General features: G+C 43.5%; 1 protein-coding gene across 5 annotated transcripts in view; it reads right to left on the bottom strand.

The window, feature by feature from the left end:
• The window catches only part of LOC147883178 (uncharacterized), a 62999-nt gene extending 49829 nt beyond the window's left edge, over positions 1-13170 (bottom strand). For 4 of the 5 annotated variants that reach the window (XR_015543765.1, XR_015543764.1, XM_087399320.1 and 1 more), the window contains exons 1-6: positions 13130-13170; positions 12963-13034; positions 10189-11538; positions 9871-9960; positions 9524-9763; positions 9174-9398 (exon numbers count right to left, since the gene is read on the bottom strand). Coding sequence is in view for 3 of the 5 variants with exons in the window: in XM_087399320.1 (XP_087255446.1) it covers positions 9174-9398; positions 9524-9763; positions 9871-9960; positions 10189-11505 (1872 nt within the window). In the remaining 2 variants the exon portion in view is untranslated. The other variant, XM_087399321.1, reaches the window with a different exon arrangement.
• Between the last annotated feature and the right edge of the window lie 8210 nt (positions 13171-21380).

Genomic DNA, 21380 nt, shown 5'->3' with positions numbered 1-21380 from the left:
TGAAAGACCGGATTCTTTGCTAACATGATAGCACTCTGACTATCACAATGCAAAACTGGCATATCTCCTGTAATGCCCAAATCTCCCACCAGCCGAGTAAGCCATATTGCTTCCTTGCAAGCCTCAGTGGCTGCAACATATTCAGCTTCAGTAGTTGATAGTGCAACGCATTTCTGTAACCGAGACACCCATGATATAGCACCTCCTGCAAATGTGAAAATGTAACCGGTAGTAGACTTCCGGTTATCTGCATTCCCTGCATAGTCTGAATCTGTAAAACCATGCACCAATGCATCCTGCGTACCATAGCATATGCACAAGTCTTTGGTACCCTTGAGATACCTCAAGACACCTTTCATTGCTTCCCAGTGCCGCTTGCCTGGATTTGCCATATACCTGCTGATGACTCCCACCGCAAAAGCAATATCCGGACAAGTGGCAACCATGGCATACATCAAAGAACCAACTGCAGATGCATACGGAACCTTGGCCATTTCAGCCTTATCATCATCTGATCTGGGGCTGTCCTTACAGCTGAGTTTTAAATGTGGAGGCAACGGGGTACTAATAGACTTCCCCCCCTCCATTTTAAACCTCTGCAGTACTTTGTCAATGTACTCCTTCTGTGACAGAAACAAAAGTCCCTTGGACCTGTCACGAATAATACGCATACCAAGAATATGGTTTGCATCACCCAAGTCTTTCATATCAAAAGACTTATGCAGTTGTTTCTTCAAAGCACTAATCTCCTGCTGAGATTTGCTGGCAATCAGCATGTCATCCACATATGGAATGAGTAGCATCAAACTGCCATCCTTTGCCCGTTTGGTGTACAAGCAATGATCGGTCTCACACCTATGATACCCTTGGGACTGCATGAAGGCATCAAACTTCTTGTACCATTCTCTTGGCGCCTGCTTGAGTCCATACAAGCTCCTCTTGAGCTTACACACAAGCTGCTCTTTCCCTTTAACAGCATATCCCTCTGGCTGACTCATATAGATCTCATCATGGAGATCTCCGTGAAGAAAAGCAGTCTTCACATCCATCTGACATAAATCCATGTCCTCATGAGCAACAAGAGCTAACACTGCTCTCAAAGTAGTCATCTTGACTACAGGGGAAAAGATCTCATCAAAATCAATGCCCTTCTCCTGCTTAAATCCCTTGGCAACCAATCTGGCCTTATACCTCGGTAAAGCATTTGAATCCACTTTGACTTTGTAAACCCACTTGCATGGCAAAACCTTTCTGCCTGCAGGTAGCTGCACCAAGTCCCATGTATCATTTTGAAGTAAGGAGTCCATTTCTGACTGCATGGCTTTCTCCCACTTCCTTTTCTCTGTTCTTCCCATAGCTTCTTTGAAGCTGGAAGGCTCACCACAATCTGTCAGCATGATAAAATCAGCCACATTATTGGCTCCTGGAACAAACCTGGCAGGAGGCCGTTGTACACGGGTGCTCCTCCTAACAAAATGTTCCGGATTAGGCTGCTGTCCAGCCTGTTCGTCATGCATGACGGGTGGCTGTACCACCATATCTGGCTGTTCTACAGCCCCATCTGCTGGCATATCCAGTGGTGCATCATTGGCAAAATTATCTGGCTGATTTTCAGCCTGTATACCCTCTTGAACAGGGTTATCTACAGCAGCCTGCTGCTGCATATAAATGGGCATTCTTTGCTGTCCAACATCATCATAAATAACCCTCCTGTATTCCACAGGTTGCACGGGTTCCTTGTGTACACTATCCTCTTTAAAGATGACATCATTGCTGCGTATAATCTTCCGTTTAATGGGATCCCATAACCTGTACCCCATTTCACCTTCGTCACCATAACCCATAAAGATGCATCTGAAAGACTTTGGCTCCAGTTTGGTGCGCAGTTCTTTGCGTACATGAGCAAAGCACTCGCAGCCAAACACACGTAAGTGCTTATATGAGGGTGGCTTGCCAGACCACACCTCCTCTGGCACTTTCAACTCCAAAGCCTTGTTTGGCGACCTGTTAATAATGTGAACTGTTGTTTGCACGGCTTCTGCCCAAAAGCCATGGGGTAATGCAGCATAAGACAACATACATCAAACCTTCTCCTGAATAGTTCGATTCATCCGCTCACTTACACCATTTTGAGATGCATTATGAGGGGCTGTGAGTTCCTGTTTAATGCCCTTAGCTTCGCAAAACTGCACAAAAGCATGTGACACATACTCACCCCCATTATCGGATCTGAGGCATTTCAGCCTACGACCTGTCCGATTCTCAACCTGAGCGACAAACTTCTTGAAAGCATCTAAGGCATCGCTCTTATGCTTCAAGAAATTGACCCACACTTTGCGTGTGGCATCATCAATAAAAGTAATAAAATACTTTGCACCCCCTAGTGATAACTGTGGCATCTCACACAAATCAGTGTGTGCACTAGATCAAGCGGTGCTCTATTCTGGGGAGTTCTCCTCTTATGAGGAGTCACAGAATGCTTGCCAAATATGCAATGATCACAAGTAGGCAAATCTGAAAAAGAAAGAGACGGCAGATAACCCAAACGTGACAGTTCTTGCATTCCTTTAACAGACATGTGTCCCAACCGGCTATGCCACAATGAAACCTTTGGCAGCTCGGTTATGGCAACAACATGATTACCCACACTGGAAACATAAAGAGGGTACAAGGTATCACTCTTATAACCCTCAGCCACTACAACCTGGCCATCAGTAATCACCCATTTGGAATCCCCAAATGTGGTGTGGTAACCACTGTCATCCAACAAGCCAGTGCTAATCAGATTTTTCTTGATTTGCGGCACATGGCGGACACCATCAAGCATAAATATGCGTCCATCAGGGAATACTATCTGTATACTGCCAATCCCTGCAATCTGACATGCATAGTTGTTCCCAAGATGAACAACTCCATGAGTACCTGTGTAGGAAGTAAACCACTCCCTATGAGGAGTAACATGAAAAGAAGCACCTGAATCCAAGAGCCAGGTGTGCATGTCATGGCCATCAATAACCAAAGTATGTGCAATTACAGCAGAAGAGCATAAAACATCATGTCTGTCACTGTCACTATCCTCTGCTGCAACATTCACTGCATCCAAGTCATCTGCCTTGGCCTTGCCTTTGCCTTTGCTTCCACTGCCTGCATCCTTTGTTTCAGCCTTCTTGGCTTTCTGATCCCGTATGAACTTGAAGCACTTAGACTTCACATGTCCCTTCTTGCCACAATAAAAGCATTCAATATCCTTTTTGCCACGGGACTGACTGCGGGATTTAGACTTACTAGCAGATCTCCCCTTCTGCTAAGTCCTGCCTCTATCCTGTACCTGCAAAGCATTTGAAGACTTGCTGCCCATATTATTTTTCCTGCTCATCTCCTCCATAAGGAGAGAGCTCTCCACATCAGCATACATAAGAATGACATTTGAATTTGACAGGGTGGTCTTGAAAGTGTCCCAACTCTCAGGGAGGGTACACAACAAGAAGGTAGCCTTGAACTCCTCATCAAGATTCAAACCCTGTGCAATCAGCTGTGTAAAGATGGCATTGAACTCACTCAAGTGTGAGGTCATAGTTGTACCTTCCTTCATGTGAAGATCAACTAGCTTCTTCAACCAATAAACCTTACTGGCTGAACTCTTTTGGGCATACAACTCTGCTAGCCTCTGCCATAGGCCATAAGAGGTCTTTTCAGCCTGAACATTGAACACAAGAGTATCAGAAATAGTAAGCATGATAGCTGCCCTTGCGGACAAATCAAGCTCTTCCCATTCATCATCTGCCATGTCAGATGGCTTGACACCCTTCACCCTTATGGGCTTAGAAATCTTCTTTAGCAGAAGTACATTCAAACACTGTTCTGCCCATAATGCATAATTGTGTGCTCCTTCCAATTTCTTTATGTTCAGAATTGAAGATTCACTTCCCCCTGATGCCATATCAGATAAGGAAAGTTCCTGACTCCCTGTAAGTCAAAAATGACTGAATAAAGTTCTGATTTCTCAGAAAAAACCTGCTCTATCAAGAGCCAGAAGCACTCACAATAGTGCTGTTTTTTACTGTCAAAAGAATCTGCAGCAAAACAGTAAATTTCCTTCCAGTTACTGTACCTTCTGACACACTGTACCGTGCTCAAATAGGCATAAAACAGTAATTTCAGAATGCTGCAGCTGTTCCACAGTTGCTTTACCAGTGCATCATCATCTGATGAAGCATAAAACACTGCTGTCCTGATCACTTCTCCCACCTCAGATGAGGTATTGCACTGATTTTATATGCATAAACCACTTGTCATACACTGTTTTGTTCACTGTAAAAGAGGCTCCAGACACTTCAGCCTGTCACAAACCTGCAACAGAAAATGGGACAAATCCCAAGCAATCACCCTTCAGCCAAAGGAATAAAAGGCATCTGAAGGTCTCAAACAGTAACCCAAGTGCTCTCAAGCAAAATCTGGGCAAAAGCCCCTTGATTTGACACCTGTACCAAGTGAAAAACACCTCAAAACTGAGGTAGCATACAAAAAAAAAAGGTAGCGCTCTCCTGGCACTTTCTCCTGACAATGCAATGCATAAACAGCCCTGTGTACACAATAACAACACAGATCCCAACGTACAGACACTGAAGAGAAAATCTTTTGAGCACTGTCAACGATGGACAGTTAGGGACCGAGTAAACTCGATGCGCCCTGGCCAAGCGTGGCTCAACTGAGATTTTCCAAGGTGTCGTACACAAAATGTGACCTGCAAGAAATGTCACTGAATACACTGCGGAAACAAGACCAATGTGGGCTCCCTGGCTCCACACTGCCTCAAGGCATACACTGCATAGACTTCCAGGCAAAAGCCCTTTGAAAATGTCACCCAAAAGCTGAGATTTGCACTCAGCAAAAGCATAAAAGTCCTCTGCAAAATCAAGGCATTACCTTCCCGAAACAAGATAACTGTGCAATCAACCACACACTGTGGTACTAGTCACCTCAAGCACGAGGGACACGAAGGTACTTGCTGTACTTTCAAAACACAGTTTTGAGAACTGAAAAATGATCCTGAATGAAGAGCAGAGTGCTCTCTCTCCTTTTCTTTCTCCCCCAAAGAAAAAAACTGATGTACATGCTGCACTTTGTACCTTTGTACCTGTGTAGGGTACAAATGTACCTGCTGTACCTGTGCAGGGTACAGATCCAAGGAGAAATTTCGAAATGCACTCCTCTGACGCAGATCCAAAACAAAAAATGCACCTCCCTGTCGAAAATCCCTGACGCAGCTCCCTGTCACAGTCCGTACGGCGGCGTCCGTACGATACGGTCGCCTGTACGGTGTCCGGACGGCTGTACGGATGGCCATACGTCCGTACTGTACTGTACGGCGCGCGAAATGGCGCGCTGCCTGCGCCCACGCTTGCACCTGCGCGATGCGCTGCCCCGCGCTGCCTGACTGCGCTGCCCGCTGCAGCCCGCGCTGCTGCCCTTGCTATTGCCCGCACTGCCCCGCTGCAGCCCACACTGCCCCGCTGCAGCCCGCGCTGCCTGCGCTGCTGCCTTGCTGGCCACTAGGGCAAAGAGGTAGGGAGGAGTGGGTAGACGGAGTGGAGAGGGAGGGGTAGGCTCTGATACCAGTTGAGAGGAAAGGTAAGAGGGAGAAGTACAAGGGGGAGAGAGTGAGAGGGAGTGGTGACACAAAAGATGCGGGTGTGAAGTGATGAGCCACACCACAAACTCATAAGTTTTATTAGGATTATGACTGTCTTAAGACAGTCATAGGTGTCATATCTTTAATAAAGGGGTGGCAATGTGCCTTTACCCCAACATATTCCTCACTCCTTCTAAATTATCTGAGAAGCACATGTGTCGAGCCAACTTCTTATCCATGTTTCACTTCCAAATAGTGCAGGTTGAGAGCAAAAAGTATGTTGTGGCTGATGCATTGTCAAGGAAACCCCACGTTTCAACAGTATCCACTGCATACCACCATGGGTTGGATGCAATAAAGGAGTACAAGGATTTATGATCAGCTGTCTAATGGTCAGCAATATACTCTCAGAGATGGCTTCTTATGATGCATGGTCGCCTTTGTGTCACAAAGCCACTGAGGCCTAAAGTCTTAATAGAGAGTCATGCTCCATCATATGCAGGGCATACAGACATTGATGCCACGGTGAAGGCAATGAGCTTTGAGACGAGATGTAGATGCTTTTGTCAAGACATGCATCATTTAACAGAAGGTCGGGTTTGAGCGCCAAAAGGCACCCGGGCTGTTGCATCCGTTGCCTATTCCAGATAGACCGTAGGAGAGCACTGCTATGGATCTTGTTTTTTATCTTCCTAGAACACCTACGTGGAATGATGGCCTATGGACTATGATATGCAGATTCAGCAAGCAAACTCATTTCATTGCAATGAGTAAGAAGATAACAGTGAATTATATGGCAATATTATTCATGCAGAACATCAAGTACCATGGTATGCCTCAGTCTATCATTAGTGACAGAGATCCGTGTATCATTAGTGACAGAGATCCATGTATAACGAGTCTGTTTTGGAGAAGGCTTTTTGAGAATATGGGCAGTACTTAAAAGTTCTCATCTTCTTTTCATCCACATACAGATGGGCTAACGAGTTTGTTTTGGAGAGGGAATTTTGAGAATATGGGCACTACTTAAAAGTTCTCATCTTCTTTTCATCCACATGCAGATGGGCAGCCAGAAGACGCTAGTTCTACTGTGCTTGATCTCTTGAAATGCTTTGTGTCGAAGCATAAGACACAACGGGAACAGTATTTGCCATTGGTGGAGTTTAACAACACCATGCATACTTCACAAGTAAAGCTCTGTTTGAGACAATGGAAGGAGGGAAGAAAGTCTCACCTATTTGGCATACAAAAGATAAGATCTTTGAGGCTGACAAGTATATCGAGAGCATGGATATAGCATATCAGAAAGTCAAGCAAGCTCTCCAGAAGACTCGAGTAAAGCAAAACAAAGCAGCTAATCGTCATGCCGTGCATTAGAGTTTGTAGAGGGTGATTGGGTTCTTTTGCGTTTTGAAAAGACAAGGCTAAAAAATAAAAGGGGCAAAGACCCGTTCTTCTCCAAGTTGAGTTAGAGATACTCTGGGCCTTTATCAAGTTTCAGAGAAGATCAATGATGTAGCTTACAGACTGAAGCTCTGGAGGATTCATGATGCTTTTCATGTGAGTCTTCTCAAAACTTTCCAAGGAGATGTGCCAGAGGATATGCATGCTGAGATGCACGCAGAGGTTGACAAACTCGATGAGATTCTAGTTCTAGAGCAAATATTGACACAAAAGGAAAGGAAAGTCGGAGGTAAAGTGCCCGTCGCTATCTGGTGAAGTTTTGGATTTATTCACCATTCCATGCAAAGTGGCTGGGAGAGGGTGATCTGGCAGATACACCACAGGTATTGTAGCTTTACCTGGAAGCATTTCAGCTTGAGCCTGTGGCTCCGAGTCCTAGCCCTGCAGTCCACATTCCTTGGCCGAAGGTCTTAGGTGGTTGTAGCAGCATGGACGCCAAGAGCTTTACCTGGAAGCATTTCAGCTTGAGCCAACTTTGGTTGTGGCTCCGAGTCCTAGCCCTGCAGTCCACATTCCTTGGCCGTAGGTCTTAGGTGGTTGTAGCAGCATGGACACCAAGAGGCAATCCAAACTAGAAACTATCTCGTCTACAGTGATGTCAGCCAATACAACCCTAATGGCAGCAAACCATGCATCAAACAGGTTTGAGCACCTTTGAAACGCAGGTTGCCTATCTATCTGAGGAAGAGGAGGATACTAATTTGGCCCATTTTGCATCTACAACACAGATCAAGGTATCTCTTGGCTGTATACGGATACTCTGGGCAGTGAGCTGAGACCCTCAGAGGTGGGCTGCAGGTCAACTTCCTTTCCACAGAATTCGTACTTTCTCAAGCTTCTAATAAATGGTTCTTTTTTCCGCCATGGGCACCGGGCGGGGGGGGAGGTGGATCAAGGCTCCATTTACAAGCCCACAAGAATAGGAAGGCCCATATCCAAGCAAGAGAGTAAAACTGATCAGGAGGGAAGCATCAGCTGGATGTAAAGAAGAAATGGCTGGATGAAAAGCAAGAATCCCAACTCCTTTCCTGTAAGAATTGAGGGGAAGGAGAAATGAGTAGCACTGTCGCTCATTGGATAGGTGGCACAATAAAATTCCAGTATCTGGCAAGGCAGCACAGCAAAGAAGGGAGGGAACAGAGGGAGGATGACAAAAACGCCAGAATGGACTGGATGCTGTGGGGTGTAGAGGAACTAGCCAATGGAAGGGTACATCAAGCTTTGAAAAGGGAGCAGAAATGGGGATCAGAGGATGCCGAAGGCAACAGGGTGAAACAGATTGGAGGATCATGGACATGAGAGTGCAGAGGATTGGGACAAGTAATGGCTACACTGAGGGACAGTAGGAAGAGCCAAAAGGACAAGAAAAAGGATGTTGTATATCAAGTAAAATAGCATTCAAGTAAAATGCTATCAGGTAGAAACGCATCCTACAATGCCAAATTCTTTATTCATCTATCTTATAACAAAATTCCACAACTTCCATATTTCAGGGCCAGAAAAGTAAACAACAAAGATGAAGGAAAACATTTCAGTCAAAATTCACGCTGTAAAACTTTAGCAGTAAAGAGAGAGAGACTCTGGTATATGCAGCCTATAATAATACCCTATATTGCCAAATCCTTTCATTCGTCTTCATGGCATCCATAGATACAATGAAAATTTCAAAGAATGCGATATTTCCGTGAAAACCTTAGGACATCCTAGAAACAAACAACAAAGAAGAAGGAAAACATTTCAGTAAAGACACAAGCTGTAAATTGATATGGAGATAATGAATGACTCAATACATTGTCGAAGCTTTTAAGTCATGCTCAGGGAATCCTTGAACACAGTAAGCTTTTCAAGCATAAGGTAGACTTCAAGACCAAAAATCCAGACAATAAAGATGTAGTAAACCGCTGCAACTCTCCAATTGGACTTGTATAGACTGCTCACGTGCCAGTTCAGAGTTACTCGTGAAACCTTTGAAGATGTGCACACCAGGAAGATTTGGGTAAAAGGTTCCCTATACATTCAAAAATTACACTTTCAGGGGCCTGTCACCCCAAATCAGACAACATAACTCCTCACGTACCTTTGTGTCCCCCTCTGTTCCGATTTCAATGTCGTTGAGAGCTTCAATGCAAGCCAAAGCAGCTTCACGGGTAGCAAAGTTCACAAACCCAAAATCCTTCCGCTTGGCAGATGACATGTTCCTTGCCAGAACAACCTTTTCTATATCCCCATATGTTCCAAAATGTTCCTTAACCTTCTCTTCATCCCATGCTGGTGGCATACCATCCACAAAAACAGACTTCACCTGCACAAAAACAGCATCCTCCAGAAGGTAAGTCTAAAATAGACTGATAAGTAGATGACATTGTCAAGAAACATAACCCCAATCTTAAGTATAAAACGAGGCATACTCAAACGCAGGAACTCAACCTGAGCCATTGCCTCATCATCTGGCTCATTTAAAGGCTGAGCCCAAGCAACCTTAGCAGATTTTTCTGCACCAAAGATGGCATCTGGCTGCTGCAAGCGTTTGAAAGCCTTCAAAGCATCTTTATGGGTAGTAAATTCAAGAAAAGCAAATCCACGATTGGATCCTTCAATTTGAGGATCCTCCATTAAGGTCAGCTCTTCCATACTTTCAACGCCATAAATTGTCAGTTTCTCCATGACCTTTTATTAAAAAACAATGACAATTAATCAGATTTTCAAAACAAGGGTATGCGATTAGAAAGCGGCTCAACCCAAAGATTTTGAAATAACAGAGCCCAAAGCCTCACAGCTTCTCTCTTCCAACTCTTGTTGATGTTGCCAAGAAAAAGAGTGTCATTCTCGTCACTGGGAAGCACTCCACATGACTTTCCACGGATCTGGAAAGCGAAACATCCACTTTCCCAAAATTAGGGTTTGAACTTTGCATCCACTCAGCATTTTCAAAAACGAAGGAACAAAAGGCATAGTCATAATCAGTTCCGATTCATCTGGAACAAAGAATGTAATGTGCGTCCATTCCAGAATTTACTAAAAAAACCAGTAACAAGAGGCATGACAATTTGTCAGTTCTCATCCACCTGGAAACAACTGCTGCCCAACATTACCTCAACGCGGTCCAACTCCGATGCTGCACGCTTTGCTTCTTCCAAAGTAGCATATCGTACAAAAGCATACCCTTTATTCTTTCCGGTCTGAGGATTTTTCATCAAACGCACTTCTGTTACCTCACCTGCTTTCTTAAACACTTCCTTAATATCATCTTCAGTTGCTTCCTTTTCAATACCACCAACAAACACCTCAAGCCTTTTCCGCCTTTGCCTCTCAAATATTGGCAGAGACTGCTGCACATCTGGATATTCCTCTCTGTTGTCTGCACCATCTTCTGCGTGCTTAGCTATCTCTTCACCCTCACCCTTAATTTGACCTTCGACCTCTTTCCCTAATTCAGCTTCTGGAAGCTCTAGTTCTTTGCTTTCCACTACACTATCACCCACTTCCATAATTGTGTCCACATTTATGCCTGCTTCCTCTCCTTTATTAAAGCTTGGCTCATCTATGCCTTGATTAACTTGGACTTCATGCACCTCAGTCATAACTTCATCTGCTTTAGTACTCTGACCTTCCTTATTCACTGCATCATTTGCCTCGGCTAAAGTCATACCTTCATTTGCTTTACTACTCTGGCCTTCCTCAGCTGAAGTCATACCTTCATTTGCTTTAATACCCTGGCCTTCCTCTTTTAAAGCCTCTTCTGCCTCAGGTGAAGTCTCAATCTTGGCTTCAGGGGTCACTTCACTGTCTTCCTTGCCACTTTCAGGAGCAACCTCTACATAATCTTCAGCGACAATGATCTGTTCTTTAATGGTTGTTATAGTCTGCTCAGCTAAGACAGGTACTTCCTTCACCTCTTCTGTTGATTCAGGTTGAGGACGTACTTCTTTCACCACCTCTGTCAATTCCTCATTAAGGATAACAGCTACAATACCATCACTACTCTCCACCTTGCACACAGACTCACCAATAGCACAGGATTCAGAAGCATTGTTCACATCCATTTGGTTGGGCTCAGATTTCATGTCTGAAACAGGCTTGTCTTCTGCAGAAGCCTCACTCCTATCATTTGCAGCTAATGTGACAGGGTCTTCAGCTACGGCAACAGGGTCTGCCGCTGCCATAACAGAGTCTTGTGCAAGTGTTTCTGATACTGTGTTATGGTCTTGTACAAGTGTTTCTGATGTTGAAACAACTACTTCAGTGTCCTGCTTTTCCTCAATGACGACTGCTGACTCTGTAGTGGCAATTTGGTCTTGGGCAATTGGCTGAATGTCATCCTGAATTTCAACAACGTCTGACTTTGTAACAGTTTTTGCAGCACCTTTCCTGGCATTAGCAGGACCTTTGGCTTTACTACGAGTCCTCATATCTCACGCTTCCCTAGGGTTCACTGTCCTAACCTGCAGTGCTTAATCATGCGTACATATAAACAATCAGTTAAGATGGAGGCCAATGGACGTATATCACTGAATACTAGCAGTTCAAGTGTAATGATCGACCAGGCTTAACGGGGAAAGGGGGTGTAAGCAATGAAATGACATCCACCATCCAGCCTTCATTCAACGGAATAGTGACACACAATAGCAGCAGACAATAAGGGTACAAATTATCAACAACCGAAAGCAGAAATGTGCGGAACATAGAGACTCAAGGATCCTCCGTACTTGATTGAAAGAGAAAAATTCACTCAAAACTTGGGGTCCATAAGTATGCAACTGTACACAGCCTTAAGAGTGTGGAAAATGTAAATCCAAAACCAGCAGCCCCAACCAGGTAAAAAGCCTATGCACTCACGTTGGAGAACACTCACAAAGAGCATAATTTGTCATAATGGAGAAACAGGTGCGTTGCTACAAAACCAAGCAGTGGGTATGCAGAACAAGTAAACTTTTAAAAAGTTCGAACAAGAATATTTAACCGTTGACTGTGCCACACAAGAGGCCACAATAGGACATGGGATATCGTACACACGAAAGATGACGACAGGACAGGACAGGACCTCAGTGCTATCCAAAGAAATAATTGTTAATTGAAAACAAATACCCAGACAGGTACCACGTAGACCCCGTGCAATACAGAATGGTCACCGGCTGTGCATCGAATGAGACACAAGATTATCGATCATTTAAAACCCGCTTTAGCAATCAAACGTGTTTTGATCATGCGAGCAGCAAACCGCACATGAGAGAATTCTGTGTTCGCAAGCGCAGGTGGGGGGGTGCATTGGTGGCTTCGCGCGGCGCGCAGGCAGACATGCCCTCGCACGTACAATGTGAAAGTACCCAAGTGAATCTCATATATCGAGCGAGAGCTTTCCAGATCAAAAGTACGAAACAACCTCCAGAAAACAGAGACCTAATCAGTTCGAGAATCCCGGGAGACGAGAAATTGCAACAGAATGCACGGAGTCGTAAAAACATGTATCCTTTGCACGCAGAGCGTAATTTCCCATTCGAGCTGTACACAGCCTCGCAAAAGGCCGTGAACGTGGGATGCATATCGCACTGCCCCTGCTCCCATCCCAGCCGCCCTCCCCACCCCACTCCACCCCTACGTCTGCGTGTTTTTCAAGTTCCCCCTCGCCACCCCACACCATCCCCATGTCTCTGTGATTTTTCAAATTCCTACATCTCTTTGCCTCGTCCTTCGGTTTGTACAGTTCTCATCGTCGCCGCTCTCTGTCCTTGCCGTCTCCTTCTTTAGAAACTCTGGTATTGCAAAAGGGGGATGAAAGCACATTTTTGCACAGAAAAAGAGGAAAGGAGGAATAGAAGCAGGCAGGAGGAAGGGAGCAAAAGAGGGAGGGGAGGCAGGGGAGACGAACCTGGAAATTCTGGAGAAGCGATGTGTAAAAGGTGAAGCTGATGAATCAGAGCTTCAAGCTGGTTCCCTAATTCTGGAGATGGAAGAAGAAGCAGAAAGGATTGAGAAGATGAAAACAATTTGAGAAGAGAAGGCAAGCAAGGAATGGAGGGAAGGAAGAAAAGGTACTTGTAAGCTCCTAAGTTGTTGTTGTTGTTGTTGTTGTTGTTATGTTTTATTTCCGCTTAGTTTTAGTGCCCTTTATATAATTTCCCATCTCCCCCCCCCCCTTTCTTAAACCCTACCTCCCTTTTACACTTGTCACCCTCTCCACTTTAGGGTTTCCTTCCCTCACCCTTGGTTCAACACTCAGTGGCCCCACTTATCGCAACCACCCCGCTCTGCCTCCACTTCGCTTACAACAATCTGTCCCGTGCTTCAATGGTCACCCTGCGGCACTCTCGGTTAGAATTCAATGATCTAACTCTAGTGGTTCCTCCTACTGACGTAGTCAAGGGCTCCTCCCGTTGCCCAGTTGCACCTTTGGAATCCCCCTTCAAGCAAATCTCTCTCTCACCCTGCTCTTCGGCACCTCAGCTTTACCTCGTGGAGTTTTTCCACCAAAATATGAGGCGAAGGAACCCCCCACGTAGCCAAACTTCAAGTCACATGATGAAGATTAAGGCCTTTTAACCTCTCACCACCAGCAAAAGTTCATGCTGAAAACCGGTGTTATATATATATATATGTTGAGAGTTGTGGTGCCATGAGCACTTGTAGAGCAAAGGTATGAGTAAAGGGAAAGCAGCCACATGGCATGGAGGACATATCCCACATGTGAGCAAGCAAATGGATGTAAGTACCCTCACCTATAAAAGGGAGGTTCATTTGAAGTAATATCAATTAAGCACTTTGCACTATCTCAAGATTCTCTTTATGAGTCCAAGCTAATCTATCTTGGAACCTAATTGACTTGAGGTACATGTCATGAGTACTCTCTTCATCATGTTTCCACACGGTTCCATCCACCTTAGAGCGCTCCATAGATCCTGAGGCACGCATATTTTGTCATGGTATCAGAGCATAGGTTTAGCTCTCCTAGTTTGGCTCATTAGTAGTTCACTAGGATTGCTTCCATTCCTAGATTAGTTGTAGGCATGTCTTAGCAACTCATGAGTTCTCCTATGTTAGTTTTAGTTTTAGAAGGAGAGTTCTTATGAAATTTCCGTCTTCCCATTCTAAAAGAGAGCAATTCCTTCATAATCTTCTGTGAGAGAGAAAGAGAGAGTTCTTTGTGTGCTTTTCATTGAGACATAGATTTTGCTCTCATATCCTCTTCTAAGAGAGAGGTATTCAGTCTGAGAGAAAGATATGGACTCTACAACTCAAGCTAGCCCTGCATAGACAAAGCCTCACCAACGAGTAGCGACGACCTCTGAAGTGCAGCCTATCCAAGGCAACAAACTCCAATCGGCTTCACCAAGCCCTCAAATGACCTCCTAGCCCACGTGATTGCAGAAGCGTCCACCAACAAGACGACCACGAGCTAGCCAGCATCTCCAAAGCCACCTCCGAAGGGAAGAACCGATTGCTCAAACCAAATGAGCCTCCCAACCGCTCACGAGGGGCAACACCAGCTCTCTTAGTCTGATGACCACGAAAGTCTCCAAGAGCTTCTCAGCTCACATGCATCTGCCCACCAATGAGCCAAGTGGCTCCCAGCCTCATGCAAGCTCCAACGGCGAAGCAAAGGTCTCCTACTAAATGCCACAGCCTCTCACCAGCTCTACACTGAGTGCCACGGACGTCAACAAACGACAGTAGCCTTAGAGCGGCTGACTCTAAGCATAGCTATGTTGCAGCGGCTCCTGCAATGCTCAACACAGCCCACACAGCTCCAAGATGTGCCGACAGCTCCAGTCCCTGCTCTAGCACATGCACATAGCTCCAAGAGCAACCGCGATAGCAAGCAGTAGAGCAAGGCAGCATCATCGGAGGGGAGCTCGAGCGATGGTTTGTTCAAGTTCTTCAACAGAGCTCCCTCTGCGTGATCCTGCAGAAACCATATCCCTCCTCATAGCTCCAATGACCAGAGGTGCAATGGCCTCCTACAAGCAGACCTTCCACACTCTCCCAGCATCCTCCTCACTGTGCGCCATCATCCTCCTCACGACGTCGCCATTTGCAAGAAGTTCAAAGCTTGCATTTCCTTTTGCTCTAAGGTTTAACCTTAGGACACATGGCAGCTCCATGGAAGAACCACGTGGCAGAACATAAACCGTGGCTAATTATAGGTTTAGTTTAATGATGTTTGGTCAAAGTTTTGCCACATGGCATATAAAACTTAATCATGGTCTGGTTAGTTTAACCCACCATGGTTAGAGTTAAGGTTGGTTAACTACCACATAAGCATGCACAGTCAGCAGTGCCTTCTAAGCACACAGCCTCTTATTAAGCACAGTATGGAATTCAGCATGTGAATCCTTGTGCCACATCATCAAGGCCCCTCTTCTTCACAAAAGCTTCGACAAGGCGTAACTTGCAATCTAGAAAGAATTTGGACATGCTCCAAAAAGAGAAAGTGATCGTCTTTTCGAGCTCTACGTGCTGTCAGATAAAAATTATTGTTAGCAATTAGACACTGCCAATATTGAAAGAAATCAATGGGTAAGACCTTTGCAACAAATGGAAAAGCAAAGCATGAATGTACACATCATTGTCATCAGCATGCCAAAAGCACAAGTGTATGAGATGACCATAGCCCGAAACATGGCATCCACACATAAAGCATTAAGGCACATGGAAGAACAAAGCATCATGCATGAAGCTACACAAGGAAGAAGATTGCAGATTGAAGAACCAGCAGGTCAACTACGTGGAGTCATCATCAAGCCATGAGCAGAATGACAACAACAAAATGTATTGAGAAAACAAAACCTTGCCAACCTTGCCTATATTTTGTAAATCAAGCCTGACGACCTGAGAGTATCCATGTAGGCACCCAGGGGAGGATTTGATCTTGTAACTCACATCTTACCACCTTGCAGTAGCCAAAGGATCATGGCACCAAGGGGAGGTGTTGAGAGTTGTGGTGCCATGAGCACTTGTAGAGCAAAGGTACGAGTAAAGGGAAAGCTGCCACATGGCATGGAGGACATATCCCACATGTGAGCAAGCAAATGGATGTAAGTACCCTCACCTATAAAAGGGAGGTTCATTTGAAGTAATATCAATCAAGCACTTTGCACTATCTCAAGATTCTCTTTATGAGTCCAAGCCAATCTATCTTGGAACCTAATTGACTTGAGGTACATGTCATGAGCACTCTCTTCATCATGTTTCCACACAGGTTCCATCCACCTTAGAGCACTCCATAGATCCTAAGGCACGCATATTTTGTCAATATAGATATATATATATATATATATAGAGAGAGAGAGAGAGAGAGAGGAGACGCTTTCATGCCCAAAATTTTAGTGTGTGTGTGTGTCAGAAGATCAAATTGTAGGTTACCTACACGAATCTTTACATCTTTAGTTTTTGGACAAAGGGGCTCACATGGTAGCGCCCTTGACACATCTGATAGTAGTATGCACATCCGTAAAGAAACACGCTCCTAGATGTGTTATACTAGTTTGTAAGTGCTTTTGTTGTTTGGATGGTGGCAGGTAAGTGGACCCAGACCTCAGAACCTAGATTGCCTGAGGATTCGAGATGAGAAGCCTTCACAGGGTCTGGCAGAGACTGGCAGGGGGTCTCGTCAGTGCTCCGCCCAAATGCCCCCTTTAACTGCTCAGTTATTGGCTAGGGACTAACTAGGAACATGGAGTCACACACCAAACATATAAGAGAAAATATATCCTTTTTTGTCAAAGGAGAGAGAGAGAGAGAGAGAGAGAGAGAGAGAGCCACACAAGTTGTTTGGTAGGTGCCACTCCCCATCCATAGCCCCAAAAAACAATGCATTCTGTATAGTTGAGCCTCTCTTCCTCTCTGCCTAATCCATCAATGACCCTATGAGACGGGCGATGTCCATCCCATCCTAACCCAGCCTCAGTGTTACCACCTAAGCCCTTGTAGACAATGTGCTCTAAGACGTTACAACTCGATGCCATGTGAGCGAAAATGCCAACAAATGACAAGGCTGCCAAAATTCAGCATTGCAAAGCTCCATTGGAGACATGTTTTTTCTCTCAACTACGTTTCTTTTCTCTGAATTTGTTACCTTCATGCACAGGGTGTCTGGCAGCTGAGTGGGCATTTATGTTGGATTGTCAACTGTGGGAATGTCAAGCAAGCATTTTCGCTCGTATGGCATCGAGTGTTAATTTTCGCTCGCAAGGCATCAAGTGGGGGCAGCCTCTTAGGAAAGCTTGGTGTGCCTCCTTTGCCAACCCATCACTATGAAGCTTCGTCGTCGCGGTACATACCTCGCAAAATAAATGGATCATGAATTGACACTCGTGTCGATCAACAAATATCGTTTCAATCTTGAAAATCAGGCATTTGCATATGCAAGCACAAATGCACATATTTTCCATCCCCTTTGGTGACCAAGTGTTTGTGAGGTTCAAACACCTGTGCTTTGGGAATGCACTCTCGGCTTGTTTGGAACAAGCTGCGGGACTTAATTCAGCCCTTCCCATTCCTCGTCTTAAGGTACAAAAACTAATTGTAGTATTGAAAACTTGCAAGATCAAAGACAATTACCAAGCCTAAAACATGTACTACTATTTCAAGTTTTGAGCACAATCACAGCAAGATAGGCAAATGCAACTGCTTGTGAGATTCAATTCAAAATTGATGGATGGATCCACATAATGGATATCTTCACATAAGAAGTAGGTGAATTCAATGGATAAGAAACATGACCTTGACATAGACATCTTCATTAAGACTAGGTGCAATTAAAGTTTCTTTGACCTTCTTGCACCTTTCACCCACATAGCTCTGCTTGCATCACACATAGTGAAGATGTCAATTTAGGCCCCACAAGAGTGAAGTTGCCTTCACATTTTGAATTCTCACTAGCAGGAAGCCTATGAAGCGAAGAGGTCATGTTGTAGGAATAGCTTATCACTACTTATTCCCCTACTGTGAACATAGCATCATGCCAATCAACTTTGGTGGTTAAATAAACCTCTCAGATGGTGGACTCAATGCCTATGTTGCATATGGAAGAATGGTCTTCCTCTAAAGCAAAAGGTTTTCATGTGGCGATGTCTACGGGGGGTCCTCTTCGTGGGACCACATTAACTAGTTGTAGATGTTAAGTAGCGTAGGTTGCCGGTGGCTCGTTGATGGAGGAACACAACCCAAAATTTTTGCAGGAGCTTGCTTCTGAGTGCTTGAGTCACTCTTGCTAGTAGAGACCTATGTCTCTCACTCTTTCTCTCAAAAAATAGTGGTAGATCTCTTAGTGTATTTCCTCAATGGGATAGCTCTTAGGAGCTCTCAAGGAGAATTCAAGACTCTCTCATTCTCTCTCAAACAAAAATCTTTATTTCTCTCCCTATCTCTTTCTCACAAGAACAATGGACGGAAAGTTCTCTCTTTCTCAATCGGATCTATCACAAACTCTCAAAAAAGATGAACGGAAATCCTATGGACGAAAATTTTCTCTCAATGAACGAAAATTTTCTCTCACTCATTGGAAGTGAAAGAACTCTCAATCTCAATCACTCTCAATCTCTCACAAGAAGGATGGGGCCTCAGCGAAAGGCAGAACCATGCTCTTATACCATGATAAAATATGAAGAGGGGAGAGGAGGAGGAGGAGAGAGGGCACAACTAGAGAGCACACCACAAATGACTAACTGTACACTAGATTTAGTTGGAAATGTAGAATATATACAAACCCTTTTAGGGTTAGGGTTAGGACATCTAACCCTTTCCTTTATAGAACTCTATTGGGTTAGCGCTACATATGCTCACATGATGTTCAGCATCGTTTCTCAATAGGGCTTTCTTGTAATTGCATGAGTTTATTTTTCTAGCTATCAATCTCATTTGAATTTCATAAAGGCTCCTTTTGCAATCCTGCACCTACAGAAGAGACACCCAACTGGTCATCTAGAAATGGCACATTGCCTTGTATACCCAAGAACGTGAAAGGTGATGGGACAAATGGAAATACAGTACCATGATTACACTATTACAACAGCAATACAATAGAACTCTTCAATGCATACAATAAGTTGACACACAAAGAAAAGGACAAGATCCAATATGGATGCATGGGAATTGGCTATATTAGCAATATAGGCAAGGAGACCTACCATTTTAAATCATGCAATTATATCCAATAGATGCAAAAACATTAAAATCTATTTGCTAGCATCGTACAATAAGATCATCAAAGAGAAATTCAAAATTATCCCACCCCTTTATGCAAATTTGCAAATAGGAAGAAAAAGAGATTTAGTTGCTTAAATAGGTAGAAACACATTATCCCATCCTCTATGGAAATTTGCAAATAGGCATAAAAACCGATCCTCTTACTTAAAAATAGCATGGCAAACATGCAAAAAAGTAGAAAAAGAGATTTAATTGCTTAAAACTAGCATTGTAGAGAAGAAATAGGGAGAAATAAATTTGCAAAAAACTCTAAAAGAGAGTATGAAAAATGTTGCACGAGCCAGAGGTGCTACGTATATAAGTTGCATGGGGGCGAGGGGAAACACAAAACTTAGAAATCAAATTACAAGAGAGAAAAAGGGATAAATGCACAACAAATTGGAAATACTCTTCTACTACCTATCCAAAATGGACTTAAGATTCAATTGGCACTGAGGCCACACTCTATGAACGCATTGCTTTGACAACAAGATGGCCCAAACTTCTAGGAGACTAGGACTTTAGACAAGACTCTTACATTTCCGTGGGTACTACCATTACATTTTATTGGCTCTATTTGACACTCTTAGCATTTCTTGCCTGATTTTATTGGTGTCATGCCTTTGTCCCATTAGTAAAAATTTTGATTTTTTGCGTTGTTTTTGGGCCTATGGAATCATTCTAGACAGCATGTTGACATGCTTCCCTATTTACGTGCCTAACTGTGTTGGTATCACAATTTCCATAGATAGCCAAAAACATTGATACTGTTATTTTTGGCCCCATGGAAGCATTTTGTAGAGTTCGTTCACATGCTCGACTTTTTAAGCATCTCATGCCAAATTTTTTGGTGTCACAGCTTCCATCTATGAGCAAAACCATTGACTTCGTTGTCTTGCTTTTGGGCATGTGGAAGTTGTTCCCTACAGCATGTTGACATGATCCTCTTTTTAGCATTTCATGCTTGATTTTGTTGGTGTCATGGTTTCCATACATTAGCGTAACCATTGATCTTTTTGTCCTATTTTTGGGTGTGTGGAAGCATTTTAGATAGCGTATTGGCATGCTGCTCTTTTTGAGCATTTCATGCCCAACTTTCTATGTTCATTCCTAAAAATAGGCAAAATTTAATAAGCTATATCTTTCAATTTCCAAATCCAAATGGGGTCATGATACATATCAAAAATGGCAAATCATGTTTAGATAATTATCATGGATTTTGACCTTTTAGTAAAGTTAAATGCATTGTACGATGTTATTGCTAATATTATCCACCAAATTTAGGTGACTCAAGGCATGGGATTTTGTAATTTCTACTTTTTGTTTTGCCATTTCTTTGTTAGATATAGATCTATGAATTGATAAGATCTATAAATTTTAGTTTTGGACTTATGTTAGTTTTCAAATTATATCTAAGACCCTTGTTTTAAGACCAATATTTTGACGTGAACATAGGCCTTTTTTTTTTGTCCAAATTTTAGGTTGATGTTGGGTCTTATTTTATGATCTAGAAAATCAAACACATAGTTTGGTTTCTAGATCCAGCACACAATTTGTTCGTGTAAATCTAGACAATAAAGTCTAAATCCTACAACACAGTGTCTCTTTCTAAATCTAGGATACAATGTCTAAGGGGTTTTAAATGCAGATGGCTTATCCTTTGAATTGCACACAATGTGTAGGGAATTAAAATTGCATATGGCTCATTTGGAAAATCCCAAGGATGGGATTGATATTTATATGTCACTATTTACATGCACCATATTAATATACATGGATATGCACATGTCACATTGTATCACATTATTCCTTCATAGCCTTGTGATTGATTCTAGTTACATGTTTGGAGCTTTCTTGTGATCTCATAAATGGCTATGTAAATTTACACTTAGACATGCCAAGAATATGGCTATGTACATGAAAATGTAGTTCTTATTAGCACGCACTACTTCCATGTTGTACTTGAACAAAAATCATGCCCTTCATGTCCTAATATATACATGCAACATGTTTGGAGTTGCTGACTTGAGACACCTTAAATTTACCTTCTAGGCATGCTAGAACATGTGGTATTTGCCTAAACTCTAGTCCTTATTAATGCACA

This window comes from Dipteris shenzhenensis, chromosome 28 (genome assembly GCF_047967505.1).
Source record: "Dipteris shenzhenensis isolate YYH24624 ecotype China chromosome 28, Dip_SZ_1.0, whole genome shotgun sequence".
In the NCBI taxonomy this organism is placed as follows: domain Eukaryota; kingdom Viridiplantae; phylum Streptophyta; class Polypodiopsida; order Gleicheniales; family Dipteridaceae; genus Dipteris; species Dipteris shenzhenensis.
The sequence above is the reverse complement of the archived record's forward strand: the minus strand, read 5'-3'. Positions and strand labels throughout refer to the sequence as shown.